Source organism: Tamandua tetradactyla, chromosome 12 (assembly GCF_023851605.1).
Source record: "Tamandua tetradactyla isolate mTamTet1 chromosome 12, mTamTet1.pri, whole genome shotgun sequence".
Classification (NCBI taxonomy): Eukaryota; Metazoa; Chordata; class Mammalia; order Pilosa; family Myrmecophagidae; genus Tamandua; species Tamandua tetradactyla.
The window spans coordinates 57,617,102-57,631,388 of NC_135338.1; the positions used below are offsets into that span (position 1 = coordinate 57,617,102).

General features: G+C 40.4%; 1 protein-coding gene and 1 long non-coding RNA gene across 2 annotated transcripts in view; one reads left to right on the forward strand and one right to left on the reverse strand.

The window, feature by feature from the left end:
* Positions 1-14,287, forward strand: part of AK7 (adenylate kinase 7) — a 119,853-nt gene that overhangs the window by 1,108 nt on the left and 104,458 nt on the right. The window contains exons 2-4 of the mRNA XM_077123483.1: positions 439-627; positions 5,292-5,400; positions 12,237-12,331. Coding sequence (XP_076979598.1) covers positions 439-627; positions 5,292-5,400; positions 12,237-12,331 — 393 coding nt within the window. The remainder of the gene's footprint in view (positions 1-438; positions 628-5,291; positions 5,401-12,236; positions 12,332-14,287) is intronic.
* On the reverse strand, positions 319-5,587 carry LOC143652186 (uncharacterized). Its single transcript, XR_013160474.1, has 6 exons — positions 5,517-5,587; positions 2,859-3,000; positions 2,397-2,520; positions 1,536-1,587; positions 1,238-1,446; positions 319-938 (listed from the first exon to the last, which is right to left on the reverse strand). It is a non-coding gene; the product is annotated as an uncharacterized LOC143652186 (long non-coding RNA).

Consider the following 14,287-nt stretch of genomic DNA (forward strand, 5'->3'; position numbering starts at 1 on the left):
ACATGGTAAATGATAATATTCTGGATATATCTATAGGATTAAGTAAAATATATTATCAAAATTAATTTCATCTATTCTTTTTACTTTTTATTGTGACTATTAGAAAATTTTAAATTGCCTGAGTGACTCACACTCTATTTCTACTGAACAGGTATTGACAAGTATTTTGCCTATATCCCTGCTCTGCTTACCTCTAGGAAGGGGTAGATATTTAAGCTCTCTAAGCCTGAAATCCTCATCTATAAAATGGAGGTAATAATAGTATCCACTTTACTATATCAGTGCAGGAATTAACTCAAATAAGATCATATTGCACAAAGCATTTTACTTTGCATACATGACACATGGCAAGACCTCAGCAAGATTAGTTTATAGAATGATCGTCATTGACTGCTCTTTCCTTAGCTCTTAGTATTTTGGGAAACTGTTTTCTTGCAGTTTCTATCTAACTGCGTGGTCGGAGCTTCACTTGAAGAAATCACGGAAGAAGAGGAAGAGGAAGATGAATATAAATCGGCCATCCCAGATGCCTCATCAGCCAGATTCAAGGAAGGCACTTTCCAGATTGTGGGCACACTTTCCAAACCCGAAAGCTTTCGGCCAGAGTTTGCTGTGGAGACATATATCGTAAGGCCGGTGGTTTTTGCTGGGAGTAGAAAACACCCTTACAATGTGTTGTTGTTCTTTGTTCTCAGTCCCTCCATTCTGCAAATGTGTGAGTGAGTTGGGGCAGGAAGTTCTTTCTCCTGTGAAGGATATGAATGACATTTCTCCATTTGAAATGTTTTTGCTGAAGCCGCATTCAAATTAGACGTTCTCAGAAAGACTGGATCCAATTTGTATTTTCAGACTTGTAAAATTCTCCTTTATCTATACTGTACTTAAGGTGCATTCTGTCCTGCATTACCTAGGACTCCTCTGTGCTGTGACAGAACCATCTGTAAAAGAGAAAAATCCTTTGGAAATAAGCCACCCAGAAATGACATGCCAGTATATATCCATCTTTTTTAAAAATAGCGCTGCCTTCAGTAAAAAACTAGAGGAGGTCCTCATCCTGAGACATTTAAATAGCTCCCCAAGAGTATCTTCTTCCCCTCCAAGGCTAGTTCCTCCCACTACCCTGCCTGCTATTTTCTGGACCCTTCAACAGGCCTTTGACCATGTGGTCCCCAGGAAGAGCCTTCATCCTTTCCTTTCCTCACCCCACCAGCCCAGGAAGTGCCCACTTCTTCCTTACCCCCAGGTTGGGTCCTGGGCTCTTTCCCATGCTCCCATAGCATCCTTCACCTGCGTACATCATAATGCTTTTCACCCGCCTTTGTTATTAACTGTCCATTGTGGATCCCACTGACTATAACTGGCAGCTTCTTAGGGGTAGAAACTGTGTCTTCTTTATTTCGTGTTTATCCATGCATCTGTGTTTATCTGTAGTACCTCCCACAGCATCTACACAAAATAGGCCTCAATAAACATTTGGGAAATGAATGAATGAACCCCCCCTCCTGCCATCTTTGGGACAATTCTTCATCACTTACCCCCTTTCTCTTTCTTCTGAGTCTTTCTTCACTACTTTTTCCTTCTTTCCACCTATAAAAATGTTCAAATCTTTCCCACTGTCTAAAACACACACAACACTTAATTCTCCCTCCCTCCTGGCCACCAGACTCTTTCTGTCCCCCTGCCCCCTGCCACCACTGAACTTCAGGGAAGGGTCAGGCACATCTGTGGCCCTATCTCCTCTCTTCCCATTTCCTGATCTGTCCAGGGCCAACAGGTTCCGACTTCACCACTTCACAGGCCAATACCCTGGCCAATGTCACAGTGAGCTCCTAAGTCCCGAGGACTTCTCTTACCTGCCTTTCCAGTCACAACATCCTGGCTTCCCAGGAGAAACTCTCCTTCTCTTCTTCTGCATCTGTTGCACCCTGACCTCCCTTGCACACCTGAGGGTTTCTTTTCAGGTTGTCTCAGTGGCTCCTTTCCTCTCTCCACTTCTTTAATGCACTTTTATCCAGAGCTCCCTTCTTCCCCATAATGTTATCTTCCTAAGTCTTGTGCAGTGCTATGGATTCAGCTCTTCTAAACAAGCCAATGTCTTTCAAATCTGTCTCAAGCCCTACAGACCCGAAAATCCAAGTGCCTTTCACTCACTCCATCCAGTGTCCTGCAGGCACTTCTAAATCAACACATCCAAAAATCAGATTTATCAGAAAACTACTCTGCCCTTGTGCTCCTGATTTTTATCAAGAACCTTGCCATCTGTTTCAGTTGAGCTGGTTCTGGCTACAAGTAACAGAAAAACAAAAGGAAAGCAACACAAACTGGCTTAATAAATAAGAAAGTCCATCAGTTCATGTAGCTGGTGGTCTAGAGGTAGGACAGATTCTAGGGCTTACGTAATCCAGGAGGCCAAGCTCTTTTTCCTGTTACTTTCTGGATTCAACCCCCCTTTTGGGGTGACTTCATTCTCAGGCTGCCCACAAGAAGACTGCAAAAGTTCAGGGCCTTACACAGCAACACCTGATGAAGAGAAAAAGTTCAGGGAAAAAAAAAGGAGGAGAATCATTCCCAGCAGCTTCCAGCAAACATCTCCTTGAATCTCATTGTCCTGAATTGAGTCACATGCCTATTCCAGAACTGGTCAATTACCCCCAGATCAATCAGGCTCATCCCTTAGGATAGAGGATGGAGATAATGTTCCCTGAGCACAGAATATGGAAGGGGATATCTGAACAAAATTAGATTTCTTTGGGGAAAAGGAAGAGGTATGGATATTTGCAAAAACCCAACAGTGTTCTTTATAACATTCTTCAAGTACCCCACCACCACCACCACCAAAGCCAAAAACTCTCTATCACCTTGGGCTCTTCACTCGCTTCCCATGTCCATCAGTCATGGGTCCTCAGTCTCATCTCTTTGAAAGCTCTGGAAGCTGCCCCTCCTTTCCATTCTCATAGCCATTTGCATTGGTTCAAATCGTGAGCATCTCTCGCCATTCACCTGAATTCAATTCAGAGAGCATGTGTTGAGCACCCTAAGGATCCTCAGATAAGTTAGGAGCTCACCACCTAGCAGGGACACTGCAGCATTGACTGGTAGCTTCGGGGCAGGACTTTAAACATGGTGGCAGAGATGTGCACAGAGCACTTTGAAGAGGCGTTATTATTCTTGTCTACAGAATCAGGCAAGTGGAGCTTCAAGCTCCTCCCTGCCAAACACATGGAGGCCCCTAAGCTATTCAATTCGGAAGTCCTGGAACCTCCATCAGTACAAAGTCTCAGATAATCTTCCTTTGGAAGGTACTAGTGGTGTTGGAGCTGAGGTTGGAACTCCAGGGCAAGTAAGAGCTTTCCAGTAGATAAAGGAGCAATGAAATGCCACATAAGTCAGAAAGTGTACAGTGTGCTTGGGAATAGAAATTGCCAGTATAGCTAGAGCATAAGTTGAGGGGAGCCAAGTGAAAGAACCAGAGTCGCATGAAAGGTGAGGGAGAGTTGAAAATGGGATGTCTTACACTGGTCCAGATTGTAAAAGGTTTCTTTGCCTGGCTCATCAAAACACCAGCTCTTCCTTGATCTTCCCATGAGCACACATCCACTCTTCCAACCCAGCTCAAATGTCAACTCCTGTGAGATGTAACCACGTTTTCTGCCTTGCCCCTCAATCCCCAAATGAACCTTTATAATAGACATTTCGACACAACTAAAGTTATGAATAGGGACTGAAAAACAGCTCGTTCTTCTAGCCACACTGTGCCCCAGAGTGGCTGTCTTCTGATGATTCTTCCACCAAGGATGGGTTGCTTTATCTAATTTGTGCGAAGCCTTCATATTTGTTAGCAATGTCTTGGTGCGTATTAGGCTATAATTATTTGCTGAAAGTCTTCCCACCACCCACCCACCCACCCACATACACACACACAATGCTCCTTTATGCACCCATATATTATTATTATTTGTATCCCCACAGTCAAAACCAGTGCCCACAAATGTTTTTTGGGAGAATGAATGAATGAATGCATGAATTTGGTCATGCAATATCTGGCTAGGATGACTATTCTCTTGAAAATATGCCAACAAATAAGTCCAACTATATTTTTTAAAGCATGAGTGTTTTTCTTTGGACACCATTCTCAAATGCTTTTACATGTTCAAACCATAGATGCTTTCTCTTCTTTCTCTTGGACTGCATCTAGAATACATATCTTCGATTCCTCCCTTTCCTCCAGTTTACTTTCTTCTTTTCCTTTGGGTGTCTTTCCTGAATCTAGATCAGTCCCAGGTGTACCTGGAAGTTAGTGTCTTTTCACAATGCCATGCTGTTTGCAAAGTGAAAATTGATATTTGAATCTGCATTGTCAAAGTGTCTTCCCTCCTGCATGTTCAATCCTGAAAAAAAATTAAATAGCCAAGTGCAAAAGGATTAGCACATGTGTTATTGAGCATAACATGGGTGTGTTAGCTTCACCAAAACACTCTTGCATTTTCTGCAAGAAAATCATCTACTTTTTCTTTGTTCTTCAACCAAGTAGTATGGTAAAAGAACTAGTTTGATCCAAAACATTCTGCTTTAATGGAACTGGTCGGGGGCTATGGGGAATAACAGAACATGTAAATCTTGCTTTGGAAATGCAGGGTCCTTTTATGGCTACATTAATGTCCACCCACAGTATTGCACAATAGGGAAATGCACTGGTATTTGTGTGGCAAGGGACAACTAGTTAAAATCCAATGATTATCAAAGTTACTATTTGTCTAATATAAGAACTATTCACTTTTAACCATTAGAAGTTTCTGCACTTTTAAAATATTCCCAATTGTCAACTGCAATAAGGTACCTCACATCTACAAAAAGATCAGATTCATTCCATCTTGAGCATTCTAAAATAATCCAAATTAATCACTCATCAGCACTTCTGAGTGATTCATGATATATAATTGTTCAAATAATCTTGCATAGATTTCGAGTTTGTTTTATAGCCTCACACACTCTCTTCAAGTGTTCCCATTCGTCCCTTTTGAATTGGAAGCAGGAAGCAGAAATAGTACCTAAGATCATTACGTAATTTTTCTTTATCATCTGTTCCAGGCTATTTTCATAAACTTCTTTGTTACTTGGAAACTACACACAGAAGACAGCCAAAATTTCATTTTAAATAGCAATCTATTTGCAAGCATTTCTCATAGGACCTTCAGTGTAGCATATCTAATTTTGAAATTGTCATTCAGTCTAAATATTAAGGTTACCTTGTTAGTTTCTTACAATAAACGTCTGTCAATTTTATTTTTCAGACCACCTCTCGAGAAGAGCTCCTCATACGGCTGCTGGAATGTGATGTTATTATTTATAACATCACTGAAAACTCAGAGCAAGTGGAGGAAGCTGTATGGGCAGTTTCTGGTCAGTGAAATGCATGCATACTTACTGGGACAATATTGGGCAACTTGCTTTGCCTAAGAGACGTCTAATGAATTCTGTGTCAATTAGGGCCATGGGAAAACTGGTCCAAGACTTACCTAAACATGAAATCTGTTCCAGTGAATGCCAGTGCATAGGCACCTCCAAAGAATAGAATATTTTTCATCCTCAAAAGAAATGAAACATTTACTTTAGAAATTCAACCTTGCTACATTCCACAAGCACTGTTGAAAGAGGTACATCTGGATGTATGGGGGTGGAGTAGTATAAAGACAAATAAGAAAAGGTTTCTACCCTCAAGACATATAATTTATACCATACAGCAAAGGCAAATATGATAAATTAATACAAGAGAGAAGGTGGCATATTCACAAGAAACGGATGTACAAGAATGATAGGACTTTTAGAGGGAGGGGTTAATCCTAACCGGAAGGATTTGATTCAATTCTACAAACATTCCATAATGGCAAGAGACAGGGAAAGCTTGTGAGGAAACTGTAGAAAGCATAGTTGCACTTTGAAAATGCTTTGGAGAACCAAGTGAGTTGTAAGGCCTCAGCACTGGGCTGTCCTTATGAGTCATCTCATTGAGTCAGGAGTGAAGTGGAAAGCAAATCAGCTTATTTTAGTCATCATTCTAAACTAGAAGGACACCAAAAAAAGATACAAAATACCGGTTATTCCAGTACCTTCAATATATTGTCTTAGATGAATTACAAAATTAGGGGTCAGTAAACTTTCTATAAAGGGCCAGATAGTAAATGTTTTGGCTTTTGGGCCAACGGCTCTGCCTCTATAGTGTGAAAGTAGCCACAGACAATATGTAAATAATGGGTGTCCCACCCAGCTCTCTAAGTGCTGGGCTCGATGCAGCCTTAAGACCAAAGAACACACTAGGCAGAGAATTAGATGTAAATGTTATTGGTATTTATGAACAGGAGAAGAGTCTTCCTGATGGCAGCTGGTTGGGAAATGGAATGCTCTGCAAAGGGGCGGGGGAGTGCAGGGCTAATAAGTATTTAGGACAAGGGTGTGAGAACAGAGTTTCAGCAGGGTCTCCTGACCCAGGGGTCTGGAGGTTTGTTACCAGCGCTGATCAAGAGAGGGGAGTTTTAATACCTAGTTTATGATGCCATTGACCCAGGAGATGTAATGACCATTAACTCCTGTCCTGGTCACTGTGGGTAGGCTACGTGCAGTAACTTATTCGCAATATGGAGGGGAGGCCCGGACCCTGGGTATTTCAATAAACTTTACTTACAAAAACAGGACTTTTTTCTCTTGCTTTTCACAGAAATTATAAAAGGAAGGCAAAAATGGCATAGAAAAAAAGGAAGATATTATTAGAAATAAGATAAAATATTTGCATATATCAAAATAACAAACTAAGCTACAAGGCAATAAAGGCGTTTATTTGGGGTCTTACAATTGCAATTCACGGAGCACAGATTCAGGTAGCAGCCCAAATCATGTCCATCGTGGTGCTTCCAGGCAAGGATTTTTAAAGAAAAAGAAAACATTACATAAAGTTGTTTGTGGCTGGTGAATATTTGGGGTACACCAAATGACTTTCAGGGTAGATGGTTTACTGGGTTTTCTTGTGGTTTGCTTCTGGTGTCTGGATGTCCCTAAGGTTTTGAAGAACATTGTTGCTTGTGGCTTTGCATACTTTGGCAGTTTATGATATCCAGCTGAGAGTTGCATAAGAGTACCCTCAAGAATGACCTTCTGACTCCATGTTGAATCTCTTAGCCATAGTAACTCTATTTTATTTCCTTTTACACATGTATGGATAAAGTGCATGTTTGAAAGTAAACAAAAAGATCATTTTAGACCCATTAAAAATACCAAAAATAAAAAAAGGATAACCCAGTTAGAGAACATCTAAGTGCCAAGTAATACGAAAGAGGTCAGTCTGGAGCACAGTCGAGAAGAAAGGTTAAAAGAGCAAAATTAAACTAAAGAAGCAGTTGTCCCTATCAGAATAAAAAAAAGAAACTAAAATTACATTTGAATTTGGAATTAATATGTGTACATGATGTTCTTAAACTTGGTTCATCTTAGGATATTATAACCAGTGCCCTGCTGGCAATGGTGCCAGCTGAGCCCCGATCCAGGTTCGGGGGTCTCACTGCTAAAGGAATTTAGACAAATGAAAGGGCCAGAAGGAATTAGTAGTCAAGTTTATTAAAGAGAGAGAGACAGTACACATTAAAGAGGCTAATGTGGACGTGCCCAAGGGAGGGACACGTACTGAGGGGTTTGGGTTTAGCTCACTTTATAGGAACTTTTGAGCACCAGGTATCTTCTTTGTGCAGGTTCCCATGGTGGGTCTTCTTTGTCCTAGGAGAAGATAGCTAGCAAAATTTGTAGCTTGTTGTCACATACCTAAAATTTGTCTTTGGGCAAATGGTTAACAATCTTTATGACCTTATGCTTTCTATTTTTAACTAAGAATTTGCTTGGCGCCTCAGATTTTACAAGCTCTTATAGTATGGGGAGATTTCTGGGCTTTAGAAGAGTTTGCAGCTCTGTATTAACTCTTTTGAAGCTGATTAGAAGACCAGGGACCACAGCCTTGGTCCCCTATTCTATCCTGCCTCAGTATGAATCCATACATTTATGAAATTCAGGATTTTTTTTTGTTTTTTCTGTTGCTTAAGGAATCACTCATGAAACTAAGACAGTAGTACCAAGTTCCCAAGGACTTTAGCATTCACCAGAACGTCGAAAAAAAAAAAAAAAAGACAGTAGTACCATGACAACCATAGCACTTAGATCGACAGTTTAATTAGACCTCACTTTATGGCTTAGATTTTTTCTGGAAAAGTACATGTCTTGAAAAAAATATCTTAAAGGAATTTCAGGCTGAATGCATTTCAGGCATGGAGGCATCCTGTAAAGTAACACACACCCTTGTGATTCAAATCTTGGCCTTTTCCTCCTCCTCTGTTCTGAATTCTGATCCATGCAGATGGTTTGTAGTCTAGTATTCCCACCTTACCCTCCACACATGACCCACAGTCCTTGGCCCCCACAGCCAGTCACTATCCATTCCTCTGCAGCCCAGGGGAGTGGTAAGGTCAGGAGCACCCCAACTTTCTTCCCTCCACAGTCCCTTCAACTAAAAAGGGGCTTGGTGCAAAACCTTAAGAGGGCCAACCAGTGGCCTTCCCTTCTGATCAGGCGATTATTCTTTCCTAATTGAAGTCTAATCTTCTTCTGCTTCTTTAACCATTGTTGCATGGGGTAATGTTGCTTCTTTTAATATGAAGAACTCTGTTCTAGTTTGCTAGCTGCCGAAATGCAATATACCAGAAACGGAATGGCCTTTAAAAAGGGGAATTTAATAGGTTGCTACTTTACAGTTCGAAGTCTGAAAAAATGTCCCAGTTAAAGCAAGTCTATAGAAATGTCCAATCTAAGGCATATCCAGGGAAAGATACCTTGATTCAAGAAGGCTGATGAAGTTCAGGGTTTCTTTCTCAAGTGGAAGGACACATGGCAAACACAGTCAGAGTTTCTCCCTCATCTGATAAGGCACATGGTGAATATGGTCAGGGTTTCTCTCTCATCTGGAAGGGCACATGGCGAGCATGGCATCATCTGCTATCTTCTTCTCCTGGCTTCCTGTTTCATGACGCTCCCCAGGAGGCATCTTCCTTCTTCATCTCCAAAGGTCATTGGCTGGTAGACTTTGCTTCTCATGGCTATGTCGTTCTGTTCTGCTCTCTCTGAATCTCTTTCTTTCTCCAAAATGTTTCCTCTTTTATAGGACTCCAGAAACTAATCAATACCCACCCAAATGGGTGGAGACATGCCTCCAGCTAATCCAGATCAACAACCACCCTTGGTTAAATTACATCTCCAGGGAGATGATCTAATTATAGTTCCAAATATACAATGCTGAATAGAGATTAGAAGAAACAGCTGCCTTTCCAAAATGGGATTAGGATTAAAACATGGCTTTTCTAGGGTACATACATCATTTCAAACCTGCACAAACTCTGAGTTTGAGTCTCAGGCATCACACAGATAACCAAAGGTCCAGGAAACTACCAGGTTATACACAAAAAGCAAAGCATCTCGGTTTGTAGAAATAACCATTAGAGCTCAGGAATGAGTGTGACTGCTATAAGAGTTTACAATCTAGGCCCTAATTTTCCCTTCCCCCATAGCTGTCCTAGCTGGTTAGGCCCTAGGGACAGGGACAAGTGAGGCAGAGGGAATGAGGCCTGGTTTTAAAAGTTTTAAATGACGATATTGGGATTTAAGACACTCCAAGGTCACCTGAGTGTTGATGAGAATTCTTATGCCCTTCATTTAATTGTTACCAATTATAGATTATTTCACCTAAATCTGTAACCTATACAAATAGAAAAAGCCTTTGCATTTCTGGGAGGTAGCCCTCTACCTACCTTTAGGAAATTCCAGAGGGGCATATTCTTTCTAATATCCAGGTTTGTTTACAATAATTACGAAAACAGACTTTGAACACTGGGGCCTAGATGTTTTGCTTTATTTTTTCTTTTTCCTTTCGGCTTTTTGGGACTCCAGGAATACTAACATATTTTATATATATATGCTATTTATCTTTTAGCGATTCAAATAGAGCTCTTTTAAGAATTTTTCTTTGCCAATTTGGTATTACCATCCAGGGGTAGGGAAATATACATTGCACAAACAGATACAAATTGAAAATCAGACACACAAAAAGACCAGAAACATAGAAATATAAAACTCACTAATTTGAACCCCACTTTTTCATCCTTTCTGGTATGCTTGAATATTATAAATTCTCTTTGGCCTCCTTGTTTATCTATTCCTATAGGCACTTGCCAAAGGGGTAGAAGTTTTCTCAGTGGTTCTGTTGCTGGTTTTAGAGAGCAGCCCTGGCCAAACTGAGTATACTGGCAGGCATGGGAGGGAGAGCATATTACTATCTCAGAGTCTCTCACCTCTGACAAATAGGGAAACAGAGGAAGAGGCTGTAGGGGAGCTTCCTCTTTTCCTGATCCATTGGCTCCTCGGTTACAGGATGTAGGTAGAACAGATGAAGGAGTTAATAAAAGTTCTATTAGATCCTCCAGATTTGAACCAGGGAGGATATTTTTCTTTTCTTCACTAATCTTTACTGGTAGAATTTTACATTGTCTCATCAACAATGATTGCTGGGAGAGAGAAATAAAGGGTTGAACATACATCATCTCATTCAATTTCTGCTATCTTGCAGAACAATTCTTAAATGTAATGCAGTGTTCTTTTCCCTAGAGCCATTCTCAGGCCATTTCTCTCCTGATTCTAGCTCACACGGAGGCCAGATTGTGTTACAGAAATAAACTTTCTCTATTCTCATTGGCTCTTAACTAAAATCGTCCCAATTTTTCAAAATACATCCCAAATTTTCCCATTTTAAAGACTTTCCATAGTCAGTAGCTAATTAGGTACACTTGAACAATACAAATGCAGTAACACACCAATTAACACATTTAAACAGATGCTTAAAACTTATTATATATTTAAGTAACACATCAATTAATAACAGACTGAACATACCAATTAACAATTAAACAGGCCTTAAGTACTTCCTATGCCTAAGTAACACACCAGTTAACAGTTAAACAGGCATACTTGATGTCATTAAATACTAGTTAATTGTTGGATGAATTATTTTCTAGGAGTATACTCAACAGACAAACTCAGGGCAGGGCCTTGGAGCCCTAAAAGACAAAACAGGTCAGGGCCTTGAAGCACATACAGGCAAACTCAGGTCAAGGCCTCAAACCCCATACAGAATGGTACCCAGAAAACAAAAGTGTAGAGGTCAGAGCAAGCGACATCATTCTGGACTTGGGGCCCAGGGGACTCAAACCATTGTACTGACTCCCCAGTCCACTTTTGACGTTGATGACCCACTCACCCAGTCAGATGTCTGGACTTGGAACTCAGAATCATTTCTCTTTGAAGATTTTTAAGGTGCCGAGGGTCTGGAGTGCCAGCAGAGTAGAGAAATACCCAGTTACCCAACCTCTAGACTAAATTAGTCTAGCAGCTGCAACAGGCTCAATTACTGCATTTACCACTGGGGCTCCAGAACTTCAAGCATTCAGACCCCTTGCTTCTTAAGAATCTTTGTATCATCTGGTGCCAAATAGATACCAAACAAGCAACAGTATGGGTTCTCCGCTTGATGTGCATAACAGCCAGTAAATGACACCAGGGTTTCACAGAGAGAAAGAGCTTAATTCTATGCATGAAGCAGGTGATCAGATGGCCTAGCAGCACCAGTCTGTCTCCCCAAGTCTAAGGAGTTCAGGGTTTTTATGGATTCAAACAAAGGGAAAGGAGTTGTTACCAGTACAAAATTATGTATACAGAAAGCTGACACTAGAATATAATAACCATTACAATAGTAAATAGAAGAGGGCTAAGATTAGGCTAGAATAACCATTACAATAGCAACTGTAAACAGGGCTGAGACCAACCCACAACAACCACTACAATAGTGTGTATAATCAAGGGTTAGACTAGTTGAATTTCATTAATTTCAGGTATTATCCCCATTAGTTGAATTTCATTAATTTCAGGTACTATCCCCTGCCTATTCTATAAAATAGAAAGAAAAACATCTATATAATGCTTCAATAATCATAATCATGTAATTCTTAATTTCTTGGTTATAGCAGTAATGCTACCTGGCACGAAATTACTCCTGGAAGAACTAATTTGCTACTGCTACAGCCAACTATTAGTATACAGAATTTTGTAAGCAAGTTATGCATGTATCCAAATAACCACTCTGCTTTTTGGCCTTGCAGCACTAAATGAAGAAGTAGGCCATTTTGAAAAACGAAAGATATTTATTTTACTATCCACGGTGATGACATGGGCACGATCCAAACCCCTGGATCCTGTGAGTAGTGCATTAACTTTTTCTTTCCATAACATTCACCCTTAATGCCTTGTAATCTGTCTGCAAAGGAGACTATTTTATAGTGAGTTATATATACCTACACTCCAGAGCTCTATTCTATAATATGCACTCAACAGAGTTAATTGACCCTAAGCACCATCCATTCTAAGGGGCTCCATTCCTTTATATGCCATTAAGGAAAAAAAAAAATGCTGCCTATTAATCTCTAGCAGTGTGTGAAAGGCAAACTGGAGTAGAGTTTGCAGACTACATCATTTAATTCAGAACACCAAAATTTTGCCACAGCACAGGAAGCCAGATCACATGCAAGAATGGAAGTCACTCTGTGGCAGACCAAAGGAAGAGATGTTTATTTGGTGCAAAATTTATTTTTTGTGTAGCATACTGTATAATTTGACTCATATTTTCAGCTTATTCAAGCACGGTCACTTCATGGAGACTTGAATAGAGAGTGCGATCTTGTTGGTTATTATAGGATGGTGTGGTAGTTAGATTCAGGTGTCACCTTGGCCAGGTGAAAGTGCCTAGTTCTATTGCTGTGGACATGAGCCAATGGCATGTGAACCTCATCTGTTGCTGATTATATCTGCAGTCAGCTAGGAGGCATGCCTGCTGCAATGAATGATGTTTGATTTAATTGGGAGGTGCTTAAATGAAGAGCTCAATGTAGCACAGCCCAAGCAGCTCAGTATACTTCATCTCAGCACTCACAGCTCAGCTCCAGGCCTTTGGAGATGCAGAAAGGAGTCACCCCAGGGAAAGTTGTTGGAACCCAGAGGCTTGGAGAGAAGGCCAGCAGAGATCATCCTGTGCCTTCCCATGTAAGAAAGAACCTCAGATGAAAGTTAGCTGCCTTTCTTCTAAAGAACTATATGTTAACTAAATAAATCCCCTTTTACTGAAAGCCAATCCATCTCTGATGTGTTGCATTCTGGCAACTAGTAAACTAGAACAGGTGGTGTGATGCCCTGATATGTCCCAGAGTAATCTTGGAAGATTAAAAACTATTTACAAAGTCCCCTTGAGGGATTGGAAGAAAAGGGCACAAGTATTATACTTTCCCACCTGGGGAAAAACTGATATTCTCTCAAGCATTGGAGACTGCCAATTTGATGGGCTAGGCCCTCAGTTCTGGAGCTGGCTCTTATGAAACATATTCCTGCAGAGGAAAAACTACTCTAACCTATGATTGTGCCTAAGAGTCATGCCCAGAGAACCTCTTTTGTTGCTCAAATGTGGACTCTCTCTCTCTAAGCCAACTCTACAAGTGAACCCATTGCCCTACTCACTATGTGGGACATGATTCTCAGTGGTATAAATCTCCCTGGCAATATGGGGCATGACTCCTAGGGATGAGCCTGGCCCTAGCAACATGGAAGTGAGAAAGCCTTCTAGACCAAAAGAGGGAAGAGAAATGAAACAAAATAAAGTTTCAGTGGCTGAGAGATGTCAAATAAAGTTGAGAGGTCATTCTGGAGGTTATTCTTATGCAATATATAGCTATCCCTTTTCTGTTTTTGATGTTTTGGAGTAGCTAGGGGAAAATACATGAAACTGTTGAACGGTAATCTTAGAGCCTTGATTCTTAAAGATGACTGAATAACCATAGAGCTTTTAAGGTCTGTGCATGTGACTGTGAAAACCTGTGACTGACACGCCCTTTATCCAGTGTTCAGACAAATGAATAAGAAAAAAAAGACAAAAATAAATAAACAATAGGGATATTTTGGGTGTTCTTTTTACTTTTATGTTTATTTCCTTTTAAGAATATACAGAGCTTCTATTTGGAACAATGGAATTGTTTTGGTAATAGATGGTGGTTATGGTAGCATGACATTGTGAACATAGTTAACAACACTGAAAAATATATATCTGAATGTGGTTAAAAGGGGAAACTTATATTGTATATATGGTGAGAGGATAATATTTTTTTAA